We start from the raw sequence: 15,190 nt of genomic DNA on the forward strand, positions 1-15,190 counted from the left end.
GAGGTTGGTGGTCTGTTAAGCCAAGCTCCAGCAGTGATCATGCCAGGCACATTTCTTGTGCCCATGCAATTCCCAAGACATGCCAGTCCATCCATTTCGGGAACTTCTTCCCGAATAAGATGCACTAATGTGTCTTATGTCGGGAAGAGATTAATAAAGATTCAAATTTTTCTTTTACATTAGTTGCTTTTTTGGTTTTGGAGTTGGATTAGAGATATCATGTGATTAAATGTCTGTATGTAGGAATAATTGGATTGTGTGTTATACCGGGGGCAGGACGGGGCCATGACTGGATGTAGTGATCATGTGACGCCGGTAACAGCTCTGGAGATTTCTTACATGGGATCTTTATGATGTTACATCGTCACCTTCTCCCCATTCAGGTCCCTACAATATTGGATCCTCTCAGTGGAGATCTTCTATATAAGAGAATTCTCCTGAGTGACCCTACAAGGATGGATAGGGACAGGGACAAGATGGCGGAGAGGATATTACACCTCACCCTAGAGATCCTCTTCCGGCTTACTGGAGAGGTGAGAGATTCTGATGACGTCACATTACATCATTCTTATCTATGGGAATAACAGATGGACAGAACTGGAGAGGTGAGGACTCTGTAAATGTCTGTAGTGAGATTTATTAATGTGTCTCTCCATAACCAGGATTACACAGTTGTGAAGAAGACCTCTAGTGAGCGCTGTCAGGACCCTGTGTCTGAAGAATGGGGAAGAACCCTGAACCCAATCATTGGACCTCCACTTCACCTGCTGATACATGAGAACTTCAATGTCCAGAAGATCCTAGAACTCACCTACAAGATGATTGAGCTGCTGACTGGAGAGGTGACACTGCTGGGAATGCTGGGACATTATACAGTAACGCTATGGAGGGATCAGGGGGATGACAGTATTATTGTATGTGTCAGGTTCCTATAAGGTGTCAGGATGTCACTGTCTATTTCTCTATGGAGGAGTGGGGGTATTTAGAAGGACACAAAGACCTGTACAAGGAAGTCATGATGGAGGTTCCCCAGCCCCTCACATCACCAGGTAATAGACAGGACTAAATACACACGGTCTATAATCATCTGTATGTAAATAATGAATTCAGTCCCTGTATGTGTTTCCTCCAGTTCTATCCAGTGAGAGGACAACACCAGAGAGATGTCTCCGTCCTCTTCTACCACATGACTGTAAACAAGAAAATCTCAATGTTCCTCAGGATCATCAGGTAGATGGAGAGAAGGTGTCATGAAATCTCCCCTAAGTGTGGAAAGCTGTGAAGGTCTTGTATTCAGTCTTATGTTATTCACCAGTATTAAGAACAATTTATTACCGACACAGGCTCTGTCCTAATTGAAAATGTATTATTTGGAAATTTAACTTATCGCAGTGATAGCAGCATAAAATTTAATGATCATGAATAAGTGTAAATCCTCATAAGAATGAGAAAATTGTAAGATGTAAGCAACTTTCAATGAGGCACAGTTAATTAGTGCTATATTAGCTAGAGCCAGTATTTAAAAAAATGCCAACCATAAGAGGTTTTACTTGCTGCGGTGTCAAGAATAAATAGGGTTGTGATTGAGGAAAAACCTACAGTCAAAGGGGATCATGTGGGCATAAACAACTCAATGAGGTAGATGGCTCTGAAGAACCGGAGGTGCATGTAAAATGTAGCTAAGCTCAGAACAGAAGATGACCAGTTCCAGTGTAGTTGATGTCTAAGGCAAAGAAAAAGGGAAGACTTCATTGGACAAAAAAAAGAGCAAAAATTATATTACTGAGAAATGGAAAACATTGGTCAGATGAATCCAGATTTTTGTAACCCCGGTCTGATGGGAGGGTCAGACAGCATGAATCAATATTTCAGATATCAATATTTCAGTCTGATTAAGGTGGATTAATGGGTCAGGGAATGTTTTCTGGGCACAACCTGAATCGTCTGATACCTGTGGATGGATGTTTGAACACTAAAGCTTACCTAAGCATTATGGCCAACCAAGTTCTTCCATTTACGGCAGCTGTTTACCATATGGTAGAAGATGATGCACCACATCACTAGGGTCATACACTCATGGAATGCTACCAGAACCATAACAGGGAATTTTTCTTGCTTCACTGATTCTTACAGTCCTCAGATGTCAATTCTACAAAGAATTTCTGGAATAAGGTAGATTGCAGTATTCAGGGCATGTCAGTACCTTCATTTAATTTGTAGAAACTGCAAGAACCTATCCTGTCAGCATAGGACAATTTTCCTGCACAACTGTTTAAGCAACTAATGGAATCTGTGATGTGATAAATTGCTGAGGTTCTGAAAGTGAAAGGAGATCCAGCACAACACTAGATGGGTGTCTCTATTAAAGTGGCCATTCACTGTACATTTTATACTTGGTGGAGATGACCAGAAAAAGCTGATCATAGACATTAGATGTTACCTGGATCTTCTCACAATTTTCTGGTTACGGAAACTGCTGGTTAGAATTAGAACCTGACAGGTCGGGTTTATACAGGAGACAAGCTGCTATGTGATAACTACTGCTGTCATGTCTTTTTTGGTTGCCATTTGATCTTTTCTGCTCTTTGAAATCATTTCTTATGACTTCTCCCTCTGTCTGTAACTTTGTACAACATTTGTTTCAGGGTAAAGATCTGCCCCATATTAATACTACAGAGACATATGTGAGGGGTGATGAGCGGTATAAAGAGGAGATTCCTACAGATAACTGTACAGGTGAGTGGTAACCATTAAACGCAGAGAAGTCACAGATTATACAGTCACTGGCTTATATTAACATTAATATAATAACCAGTAATGGCTAAGTAGACAGCTCTGAGCTAATATTAACCCCTTTCTGCCATTGGACGTACTATTCCGTCCATGTGGGGTGGGCCCTACTTCCCAAAGACGGAATAGTACGTCCGGCGCGATCAGCCGCGCTCACGGGGGGGAGCGCGGCCGATCGCGGCCGGGTGTCAGCTGACTATCGCAGCTGACATCGGGCACTATGTGCCAGGAGCGGTCACCGACCACCCCCGGCACAATAACCCCCAGCACACTGCGATCAAACATGACCAAAATATGGAAAAATTATAGCTCTCAAAATGTGGTAACGCAAAAAAATATTTTTTGCAAGAAAAAGCGTCTTTTAGTGTGTGACTGCTGCCAATCATTAAAATCCGCTAGAAAACCCGCTATAAATAGTAAATCAAACCCCCTTCATCACCCCCTTAGTTAGGGAAAAATAAAAAAAATAAAAAAATGTATTTATTTCCATTTTCCCATTAGGGTTAGGGCTAGGGTGAGGGTTGGGGTTAGGGTTGGGGCTAGGGTAAGGGCTACAGTTTGGGTTGGGGCTAAAGTTAGGGTTAGGGATAGGGTTGGGGCTAAAGTTAGGGTTAGGGTTTGGATTACATTTACGGTTGGGAATAGGGTTGGGATTAGGGTTAGGGGTGTGTCAGGGATAGGGGTGTGGTTAGGGTTACTGTTGAGATTAGGGTTAGGGGTGTGTTTGGATTAGGGTTTCAGTTATAATTGGGGGGTTTCCACTAGAGTTGAGCGAACATGATTGGCTCCCTCTTTAGTTGGCAAGCTATAGCGCTTGCCGACTAGTTGCATAGAAAATCCGGCTTCCTGGAGCACGCCGGCTGATCAGCCGTCTGCCTCCGCAGCTGCATGTGCCGCGGCTGTGTGACAGGCACAACACATGCAAGGAGAGCCTATTTGTTGGGCTCATTTTATTCCTTTTATTTATTAGATAAATACATGTACAGTAAGCTACACCCACACTGCACTAATTATATAGTTCACTGACTTCTTTATATCTATATATCTTTTCTATCTATTCTGATGGGTCATGCTGTGAATTTACTGTACTCGACTGATGAAATATCAAGTTTCCTATGAGATGGGTGTGTAAAAAATGTTTTTCTTGCACCAATTGACTTGCATTGGTGAGTCTCAGGCATCTTACATGGCCATACTCAGTATGCTGCAATTTTTTTTTTCTCATACCGATTCCAGGAGAGGAAAAACTTGCAGATGAACACTGCCTTCTTGAATAACATTGTTGAAAGTGCAATGAAATTTTATTATTGTTTTTTTCACATTGCACTTTCCGTTTTTATACACAGATGTGAGTGAATCCTTAGTGAATTGGTTGAATTATAAAATAGTTTTGTATGAAAATGTTCTAAAATAATTATATAAATATTATTCCAATGTAGTCTCATTGAAATATAATAAAATCCATTTTATTCTTAGCAGATGAATGTACCAGGAGCTCAGAGGAGCATCTGATATTTTCTGATTTTGTAGAAGATGACAATGGAGTCACACCAAATCCATGCGAAGAACGTGCCATTATCCGAGATGCACAACAAGCTCTTAGAAAAAAATTGTCATCCAATCCTTTTCAACAGGTCCTTTGTTCTGTTTCATCAAAGATGAACGTGCAAAGCGAAAATGAAAGCACTATTGAGTATGAAACAGCTCTTACAGGGGAGAAGCCATTTTCATGCTCAGAATGTGGGAAATGTTTTACAGAGAAATACTATCTTATTACACATCAAAGAAGTCACACAGGGGAGAAGCCATTTTCTTGTTCCGAATGTGGGAAATGTTTTAATCAGAAATCACATCTTGTCACACACCATAGAATTCACACAGGGGAGAAGCCATATTCATGTTCAGAATGTGGGAAAAGTTTTAATCAGAAATCAAATCTTGTTATACATCAGAGAATTCACACAGGGGAGAAGCCATTTTCTTGTTCAGAATGTGGGAAATGTTATAGCGAGAAATCGAAACTTGTTATACACCAGAGAATTCACACAGGGGAGAAGCCATTTTTATGTTCAGAATGTGGGAAATGTTTTATAGAGAAATCACATCTTGTTATACATCACAGAACTCACACAGAGGAAAAACCATATTCATGTTCAGAATGTGGAAAATGTTTTAATGGTAAATCTGATCTTGTTAGACATCAGAAAATTCACAGAGGGGTGAAGCCATTTTCATGTTCAGAATGTGGGAAATGTTTTACAGAGAAAACAAATCTTGTTAGACATCACAGAACTCACACAGGGAAATAGTGATTTACTTTTTTTGTTATTTTATTGACAACATTTACTGTACAATAAAAATTCAACCAATTGTAAAATCACACATCTAAAAGAGAAAGAGAAAATAATTAAGTGCATTAGATGATTCTTAGAAAATGTACTCATTTACCAGTTATTTGCTATTGAAAAGCAATTAGTATCCATATAATGCACCTATTTTTGAACCATGTTGAAAATAGTTAAAAAATAGTTGACACTGGCCATGTATTAGCGCTAGTATACATGACTAGGAAAGTTGCCATCCAAAACCCAGCTCATCTCATCTAATTAATAAGGTGACCCATTATATACATACAGTACACTGTACATTAGCACATTGTGATTTACCACTTTCTGCCATCAGATGGAATAGGAAGTCCGATGGCAGATCCCCTACTTTGATGCGGGCTCCGGCGGTAAGCCCACATTAAAGCCGGGACATGTCAGCTGTTTTGTACAGCTGACATGTGCCCGCAATAGCGGCGGGTGGAATCGCGATCCACCCGCTGCTATTAACTAGTTAAATGCCACTGTCAAATGCTGACAGCGGCATTTAACAAGTGCTTCCGGCCATCGGGCCGGAAATGCGTGCACCGCTAACCCCCATCACATGATCGGGGGTCAGTGGTGCGTTGGCATAACAACCAGTGGTCTCCTGAAGACCTCTATGGTTGTTGATGCCAGATTGCTGAGTACCACCCTGTGGTTGGCGCTCATAGCAATGCAGCAATTCTACTACATAGGAGCGATCTGAACATCGCTCCTGTGTAGCAGAGACAGCTTCCAGCCTCCCGATGTAGGATATTGAAGCATGGCAATAGTTAAAAAAAAGTTTTTAAAAATATGAAAAAAAAAAGTTCAAATCATCCCTCTTTTGCTCTATTCAAAATAAAACAGTAAAAAAAAAATCACACCTACACACATCTGGTATCGCCCCGTTCAGAATCGCCCGATCTATCATTAAAAAAAAAAAAACCTGATCGCTAAACGGCGTAGCGAGAAAAAAATGAAAACCGCCAGAATTACTTTTTTGGGTCGCCACAACATTGTATTAAAATGCAATAACGGGCGATCAAAAGAACGTATCTGCACCAAAATAGTATCATTAAAAACGTCAGCTCAGCACGCAAAAAATAAGCCCTCGCCCAACCCGAGATCACGAAAAATGGAAACGCTATGGGTATCGGAAAACTGCGCTTTTTTTTTTTTTAGCAAAGTTTGGATTTTTTTTTCACCACTTAGATGAAAAATAACCTAGACATGTTTGATGTCTATGAACTCGTAATGACCCAGGGAATCATAATGGCAGGTCAGTTTTAGCATTTAGTGAACCTAGCAAAAAAGCAAAACAAAAAACAAGTGTGGGATTGCACTTTTTTTGCAATTTCACCGTACTTGGAATTTTTTTCCCGTTTTCTAGTACATGGCATAGTTCAAAAATACAACTTGTCCTGCAAAAAATAAGCCCTCACATGGCCATATTGACGGAAAAATAAAAAAGTTATGGGTCTGGGAAGAAGGGGAGCGAAAAACGAAAACACAAAACCGAAAAAAAGCTCCAGTCTTTAAGGGGTTAAAAAGGTCCCTTAGTCTATTTTAGTAGGCTCCACAATCATGCAGAAGACTGCTGACTTGACAGATGTCCAGAAGGCAGTCGTTGACACACTCCACAGAGAGGGTAAGCCACAAAAGGTCATTGCTAAAGAAGCTGGCTGTTCACAGAGTGCTGTATCCAAGCATATTAATGAAAAGTTGAGTGGAAAGAAAATGTGTGGTAGAAATAGGTGCACAAGTAATAGGGATAGCCGCAGCCTTGAAAGGATTTTTAAGAAAAGGTCACTGAGAAATTTGGGGGGAGATTCACAAGGAGTGGACTGCTGCTGGAGTCATTGCTTCAAAAGCCACCACACACTGACGTATCCAGGACATGAGCTACAAGTGTCGCATTCCTTGTGTCAAGCCACTCATGACCAATAGACAACACCAGCAGCGGCTGGGCCAAGCAGAAAAAGAAATGGACTGCTGCTCAGGGGTCCAAGGTGTTGTTTTCAGATGGAAATCAATTTTGCATTTAATTTGGAAATCAAGGTCCCAGAGTCTGGAGGAAGAGTGGAGAGGCATACAATCCAAGCTGCTTGAGGTCTAGTGTGAAGTTTCCACAATCACTGATGGTTTGGGGAGCCATGTCATCTGTTGGTGTAGGTCCACTGTGTTTTATCAAGACCAAAGTCAGCACAGACGTCTACCAGGAAAGTTTAGAGCACTTCATGCTTCCCTTTGCCGACAAGCTCTTATGAGATGGAAATTTCATTCTCCAGCAGGACATGGCACCTGTCCACACTGCCAAAAGTACCAATACCTAGTTTAAAAACAAGAATATTACTGTGCTTGATTGACCAGCAAACTCGCCTGACCATAACCCCATAGAGAATGTATGTATTGTCAAGAGGAAGATCCAACCAGATCCACCAGATCCAACAATGCAAACAAGATGAATGATGCTATCAAAGCAACCTGGGCTTCCATAACACCTCAGCAGTACCACAAGCTGATCTCCTCCATGCCACGCCGCATTGATGCAGCAATTGATGGAAAAAGAAGCCCCAACCAAGTATTGAGTCCATTTACTGAACATACATTTCAGTAGGCCAACATTTCAGACTTTAAAATCATTTTTCAAGCTGGTGTTATAAAGTATTCTAATTTACTCAGATAATGACTTCTGGGTTTTCATTGGCTGTAAGTAATAATCATATTAACAGAAATAAACAGTTGAAGTAGATCACTCTGTTTTGTAATGACTCTATATACGAAATTCACTTTTTGTATTGAAGAACTGAAATAAATTAACTTTTTGATGATATTCTAATTTTGTGAGATGCACCTGTTGCACTTATTGACCAATATAATATTTTGTTAGTACTATTGCAAATCAAGTTTGGCCTAACAAAGAACTTTGTAAAGGCAATGGATAAAAATACAAAAGCATTCAAGTTTCTAAGGCCGGGTTCACATTGCGTTAAACAGCAGCCCGTTCAACACATATGTGAACGGGCTGCCGATGCAAGTGCCGACATTCTCCATCGCACTAGCGCAAATAGAGCATCTGCTAGCTCTATCTGCGCTAGCAGTGACGGACCCGGAAACACTGCAGCCCGCGTCTCAGGGTCCGTCACTCAATGACGGCACATCGCTAGCGCACGCCCTTTGTGGGCGTGCGCTAGCGATGCGTCCGACATAGGAATTAATGGTGGGGTTAACGGACTACGTTACACCGCGTTTATGCCGCGGTGTAACGTAGTCCGTCTAACGGACGCCACTAACGTAATGTGAACCCAGCCTTATTGATACACTTCAAGGTTGAGTGAAACAAAGATAAAGTAAGGAGCCTTGGAAATCATGTTCTACAAGATGAGGAGTTTCTCCATTTGTTGCGGGACAAGAAACAGACTGCACAGGTAAAATTTGCATTAGTGGTAACTAGTGAGGAGTGAGTATACTCGTTACTCGGGTGGTCTCCGAGTATTTATGACTGCTCGGAGATTTAGTTTTCCTTGTTGCAGCTGCATGATTTACGGCTGTTAGACAGCTTGATTACATGTGGGGATTCCCTAGCAACCAGGCAACCCCCACATGTACTCAGGCTGGCTAGTAGCTGTAAACATGCAGCTGTGTCAAGAAAAACTAAATCTCCGAGCAGTCACAAATACTCGGAGACCACCCGAGCGTGCTAGGGAAAACCCGAGTAACGAGTATACTCGCTCATCACTTAGTGGTAACTAGAGTTGAGTGAACATGATCGGCTCCCTCCTTAGTCGGCAAGCTATAGCGGCTGTGTAACAGGCACAACACATGCATGCAGAGCCCCACAAATAGCCTCTCCATGCATGTGCTGTGCCTGTCACACAGCCGCGGTACATGCAGCTGCGAAGGCAGACAGCTGATCAGCCGGCCCGCTCCAGGAAGCCGGGTTTCCTATGCAACTAGTCGGCAAGCGCTATAGCTTGCCGACTAAGGAGGGAGCCGATCATGTTCGCTTAACTCTAGTAGTAACTAGTTTTTTAGGAAACTCAAAAGCAGATAACTATGAAGAATGGATGAAATATCTCTTCAATACATAAGGAGCTTGGTTGCAACATGCCCTTAAAGTTATTGGGGAAAAAAATCAAGTAAAATGGAATCAATCAATGCTTGCAGATTACTGTTAGACAATTATAAGATATGAACCAATGCAGGAGTACAAGAGACAAGAAAAAAAGCTGTCACTGAACGATGACAAAATTTTGTAGTGCGATTTCTGTAGCTGTTTATAATTTGCAATAGTGTTCAGACTGGTTTTAGTCATTTGAATTGTTGCTAAGTTTCCTCTAAACAAAATATCAAAATTGGCATAACTAAGTATTCTGCAACAATAATAATGTTTCAAAGTGCTGATAGTATTATTCATTATTCATATTTAGCAGTAAAAGGAAAATTCTTTGATTTAATAGAAACAAAAGGCAACTAAACATTTTCATTGTCAGATTTGAATTCAGGCTAACATCATTAAGAAATTACTCAATTTCATAACTGAACCTGACAACTTTTGAAAATATGTAGAACAATAACAAATCCTTAGGCTCCGTTCCCACAATGAGATTTTTTGCATCCATTAAATAAAATAGGTTACTTGCCTTTTTCTGAAAATACACAGCTTTAAAAACGCACCAAAAATTCATTGTGGGATTGAAGCGTTCTAGGGAGTAGAAAAATTTATCCCACTGAGAGGACTCCAGAAACATGGAGGGATCTCCTGACCCAGAGAAGAAAGATCTGGGCTGTAAAACAAAAGAAGTGCAACATAATGTACAGCGGAAAAAAAGAAGTATTTAGTCAGCCACCAATTGTGCAAGTTCTCCCACTTAAAAAGATGAGAGAGGCCTGTAATTGACATCATAGGTAGGTCACAACTATGAGAGTCAAAACTGAGAAAACAAATCCAGAAAATCACCTTGTCTGATTTGGCAATAATAATAATATTTATAGAGCGCCAACATATTCCGCAGCGCTTTACAGTTTAACAGTATCAAACCGTTTCAAAGATTTATTTTGCAAATGGAAAATAAGTATTTGGTCACCTAAAACATGCAAGATTTCTGGCTCTCACAGACCTGTAACTTCTTTAAGAGGCTCCTCTGTCCTCCACTCATTACCTGTAGTAATGGCACCTGTTTGAACTTGTTATCAGTATAAAAGACACCTGTCCACAACCTCAGTCACACTCCAAACTCCACTATGGTGAAGACCAAAGAGCTATATAAGGACACCAGAAACAAAATTGTAGCCCTGCACCAGACTGGGAAGACTGAATCTGCAATAGGTAAGCAGCTTGGTGTGATGAAATCAACTGCGAGAGCAATAATAAGAAAATGGAAGACATACAAGACCACTGATAATCTCCCTCGATCTGGGACTTTACGCAAGATCTCACCCCGTGGGGTCAAAATGATCACAAGAACGGTGAGCAAAAATCACAGAACCACACAGGAGGGACCTAGTGAATGACCTGAAAAGAGCTGGAACCACCGTCAGGGCCGGAATACGGATGAGTGCTATGCGAGAAAAAAAATTGCATAACACTCGGACCAGTATTAATCTATGGGGCAGCTCCCATCATCGTTTTTTCTCTCGGCCATATTATCCGTGCAAGTGATTTCACCCGTGTATCAGCCGAGATTCGCCAATGCAAGTCAATAGGTGCAAAAAAAAAAAAAAATCGCACAGCACTCGCATCATGAGAGTGCTGTCCAATATTTACTCATCGGCGTCCTTTGAAAAGCCGGCAATTCATGTCCGGTGTACAGTAAAATCACACTGACAGTTTAGAATAGAAAAGATAGAATAGATATATACACATAAAATATATATATATATATACGTCAGTGACACACACATATACAGTATATGTAATTATATTAGATACAAGAAAAGGATAGAATAGATGGATTACATACAGTGCAAGCATACAGAATAGGTAGATGTATAGTTATGTGGGGCAAATACAATTAGTATGTTATGTGTGCAGCTTACTGTAAATGTATTGAATTAATAAAACCTTATTTTGGGGAAAAAATGGCGTTCCCAAGTGGTTTACAGTCAGGACGGATGCATCTTGGCACCCTCCTGGTTGTAAACTATATGGCCCAGATATGGATTACTGCGTAGGACACACCGGTGGACAGGTATGGTATATTGTTGCTTTGTTATTTTTTTTTATTTTTTTTTACAGGAGAACAAGGGCGTCGCATGGATTAGCTGTTTAATAAAGATGGCAAACTGTGTTTTGTGTTTTATTTAACTAAAAGACTTTTCTGGCTGTGTCTTTTTTTTTACCCCCTAAAACAACTGTAGGATTAGTAATGGATAGGAGTCTTATTAACGCCTCTCCATTGCTAAGCCGGGCTTGATGTCACCTTACAATACAAAGGTGACAAAAAAAAACAACTACTACCCCACTTTGCCACCTCTTCAGGGCAAGTGGGAAGAGAGGGGCTAAGTGCCGGAATTGGCGCATCTTACAGATGCACCATTTTTGGGGCGGCAGAGAGCTGGTGTTTGTAGCCAGGGGGTGGTCAATATCCATGGCCCCTTCCTAGGCTATGAGTATCAGCCCGCAGCTGTCTGCATAGCTTTTTCTGGTTATTAATTATAGGGGGACCCCACGTCATTTTTTTGGGGGCCCCCCTATTTTAATAGCCAGTAAAGGCTAAATATACAGCTGTGGGCTGATATTCATAGCCTGGGAAGCTCCATGGGTATTAACCCCCTTCCCAGGCTACAAACATCGGCCCCTAGTCGCTGGCTTTCCCTCTCGCGTAGAAAATTGCACGGGAGCCCACGCCATTTTGTAAATTTTTTTTAATAAATTAAACAGATATTGCATTTAAGGCCGGGGTCACACTTGTGAGAAACTCGCACGGGTCTCGCACCTCAATACCCGGCACTGCCGCTGGCACTCAGGACCAGAGCGTTCCGCTACATAGATATACATGCAACAGCACGCTCCACTCCCGACTGCCGGCGGCAGTGCCAGGTATTAAGATGAGAGACTCATCCGAGTTTCTCGCATGTGTGATCCCGGCTTAACTCTTTATGCACCATTTTATTGTTTATTACTAAACATCGGGCTTGGTATTATCTATAGATATATCTATCTGTCGTATCTACCTGTCTGTGTGTGTAAACATTATTCTTCAATGAAGTATGTAAAAGAAGAGGTTGGACAAGAAATTACATCACAATTTTTTTTTGGTATATATTTAGCTTACAAAAACACACACAAATCCGCATGAAAAACGCGGATGTACGCAGCATCCACTGACCGTGGGAACATATCCCAATATATCTGCAAACAGGAAATCACTTTTTGCTTCCCAGAAGCCAGCTTTCAATTAGCTTTATTTCAAGTGACAAAAAAAACACATGCAATGAAAAAAAACGCATCAAAAACGCATGCGGAAAAAAAGCATAAAAAATGCAGGTGACCTGCCTGTGACCTCAGATGCAGATTTGGTGCAGATTTTACCTTCGTCAAATCCTGAATACTGAGCCATTCCTGACCGTAGAAACATACGTTTAGGCTACTTTCACATCAGCGATTTTTGCCATTCGCAGCAGATCCAGCAGTTTTTCTGCATCTGCCGTGTAACAGATCACTTACGGCAACACTGCGTTCGGCCTCATTCATTCCCTATGGTACTTGCGGACATGTGCGGGACTTGCGGTTTTGCCGGTGTTCTGTCTCCGCCATCTAATATTGTTACCCTGATTATCTGTTTGCGTAATTGCAGGTTTCTCAGTATGGATGTTCATATCTTTATTTATCTGTGATGCTTTGGCTCTTTCTAGCGGTCAGAGTTATGTTGGCAGTCCTATTTTCTGTTTCTGGTATTTTCCATGTTTGATTCTCCTCCTCCTTTGCAATGCATTATGATAGCTCAGCCTCCATTTCCCTCCATTTTTCCTTTCACTTTCTTCGGTTTGCCTTCAAGGAAAGACGCTTCACTTCATCCCCCTTGCGATTGCATTGCCGGTATGTCTTTATGCTTCCTATAGATATTTCTGCTCTATATTAGCTTAGTTTAACCAGTTGTACTCCTAGTTTAGTCACTAGCTTTCTAAATGTTATGCATAATGTATATCATGTGTATTATGTATCTGTTCTATGCCATGCACTGATTCTATGTATATCATTGTTCACAGTTTCACCGCATCAATATACCACTACGTTTAATAAAGCACAGACTCAACCACAGTCTCTTTATTGGACCCCGGTATAGCGGTTTAGCTGACTGTATAGCTACGTATGAGCCTGCCTCAGCTAGTGAGGACAGAACAGCCGGATTTAGCAATGTTTTTTCTTCTCACCGCAAGTGCCGTACATGTCGGCAAGTAGCAATCACTACCTGTCCCTAGTGAATCAAACACAGGGAATGCTGGGATTTGCAGTCCCTACAGTATCAACCACAGGGCATGCTGGGATATGAAGTCCCTACAGTATCAACCACAGGGCATGCTGGGATTTGCAGTCCCTACAGTATCAACCACAGGGCATGCTGGGATATTTAGTCCTACAACATCCCCATAATTAGAATGAAAGGACATGTTGTAACCTGTAGTTATCCTGCAGCTACAGAATTAAAGACAGGGCATGAAGGGACAAGTCCCCCTTATACTAAGACTGGGAATGCTGGAACTTATGGTTCTACAGTAGCTCCAGAATCAGAAAAAACAAGACATGCTGGAACCTGTACAGGGGTGGACACATACTGCAGTGGCCCCCTTATAGTGATTAGGACAAGGTTAATGTCCTGCTTCAGTGCTGTCCCTCTCAGCACCTCCCCTCTCTGTTCATATCCTCATGTCAGCAGCAGCAGCACAGGCAGCAGTAGAGGGAATCACAGTGCGACGCTCGATGTGATTAGATCCTCATTTCCTCCCAACAGACAGCAACATCAACACTAACAGGTGAGGACAGGGCCCCTCTCAGCATAATCTTGTGTAGTCTGCAGCAGAGTGGGTCCGGTCTCTCCTGCTAGTGCTGAAGCTGCCAGACATGCTGGGACAAGTAGTTCTACACCAAGCACCGCACAACTAACCTGGACACAACAATCTGTCTGCACCATCCTCCCCCGCAGCTGCTCCGGCACTCAAGTAGGAACTGAACTTGGCGCCACAGCGAGGAGGGGGTGGGGCCTGCAGTGTGACGTGTTTCCTCTTCCGACTCCCTGTGCAGTACACGTGACAGCGCGGGATCCGAGAGCCCCACAGCAGCCAGAAGTCGTAGGTGGGAGGCAGGGCTTGTGGGAGGGAGGGTGGTTGGGTTTCCGTGGGCAGGCCCTGGAGTAATAATAAAAAAAAACAACCTTGCTCAGGCGCCACTCCCCCCGCCCTAGGCACATGCCCTCAAGTGTCTAGTGGCAAATTCGGCCCTGATGACCGTAACAAAGGCTATCATCAGTAACACACTACACCGCCAGGGACTCAGGTCGTGCAGTGCCAGATGTGTCCCCCTCCTTAATCCAATACATGTCCAGTTTCGTCTGAGGTTTGCTAGAGAGCATTTGGATTATCCAGAAGAGTATTGGGAGAATGTTATATGGTCTGATGAAACCAAAGTTGAACTGTTTGGTAGAAACAAAGCCCGTCGTGTTTGGAGGAGAAAGAATGCTGAGTTGCATCTACAGAACACGATACCTACTGTGAAGCATGGGGGTGACAACATCATGCTTTGGGGCTGTTTCTCTGCAAAGGGACCAGAATGACTGATCCTTTTACATGAAAGAATGAATGGGGCCATATAACGTGAAATTTTGAGTTAAAACCTTCCATCGGAAAGGGCATTGAAGTTCAAACGTGGATGGGTCTTTCTGCATTAAAATGATCACATGCACACTGCCAGGGCAATGAAGGAATGGCTTCATAAGAAGCATATGAAGGTCCTGGAGTGGCCTAGCCAGTCTCCAGATGTCAACAGCATAGAAAACATTTGGAGGGAGTTGAAAGTCCGTGTTGCCCAGCGACAGGCCCAAAACATCACTGCT

At 42.2% G+C, this 15,190-nt stretch overlaps 1 protein-coding gene across 1 annotated transcript in view; it reads left to right on the top strand.

Annotated features, from left to right (window-relative positions):
- Window positions 1-404: 404 nt before the first annotated feature.
- Window positions 405-15,190, top strand: part of LOC138666668 (zinc finger protein 271-like) — a 77,290-nt gene continuing 62,504 nt past the window's right edge. The window contains exons 1-6 of the mRNA XM_069754857.1: window positions 405-533; window positions 663-842; window positions 926-1,049; window positions 1,133-1,230; window positions 2,646-2,736; window positions 4,267-5,098. Of these exons, the coding sequence (XP_069610958.1) occupies window positions 456-533; window positions 663-842; window positions 926-1,049; window positions 1,133-1,230; window positions 2,646-2,736; window positions 4,267-5,098 (1,403 nt within the window). The 5' untranslated portion in view covers window positions 405-455. The remainder of the gene's footprint in view (window positions 534-662; window positions 843-925; window positions 1,050-1,132; window positions 1,231-2,645; window positions 2,737-4,266; window positions 5,099-15,190) is intronic.

This window comes from Ranitomeya imitator, chromosome 2 (assembly GCF_032444005.1).
Source record: "Ranitomeya imitator isolate aRanImi1 chromosome 2, aRanImi1.pri, whole genome shotgun sequence".
In the NCBI taxonomy this organism is placed as follows: Eukaryota; Metazoa; Chordata; class Amphibia; order Anura; family Dendrobatidae; genus Ranitomeya; species Ranitomeya imitator.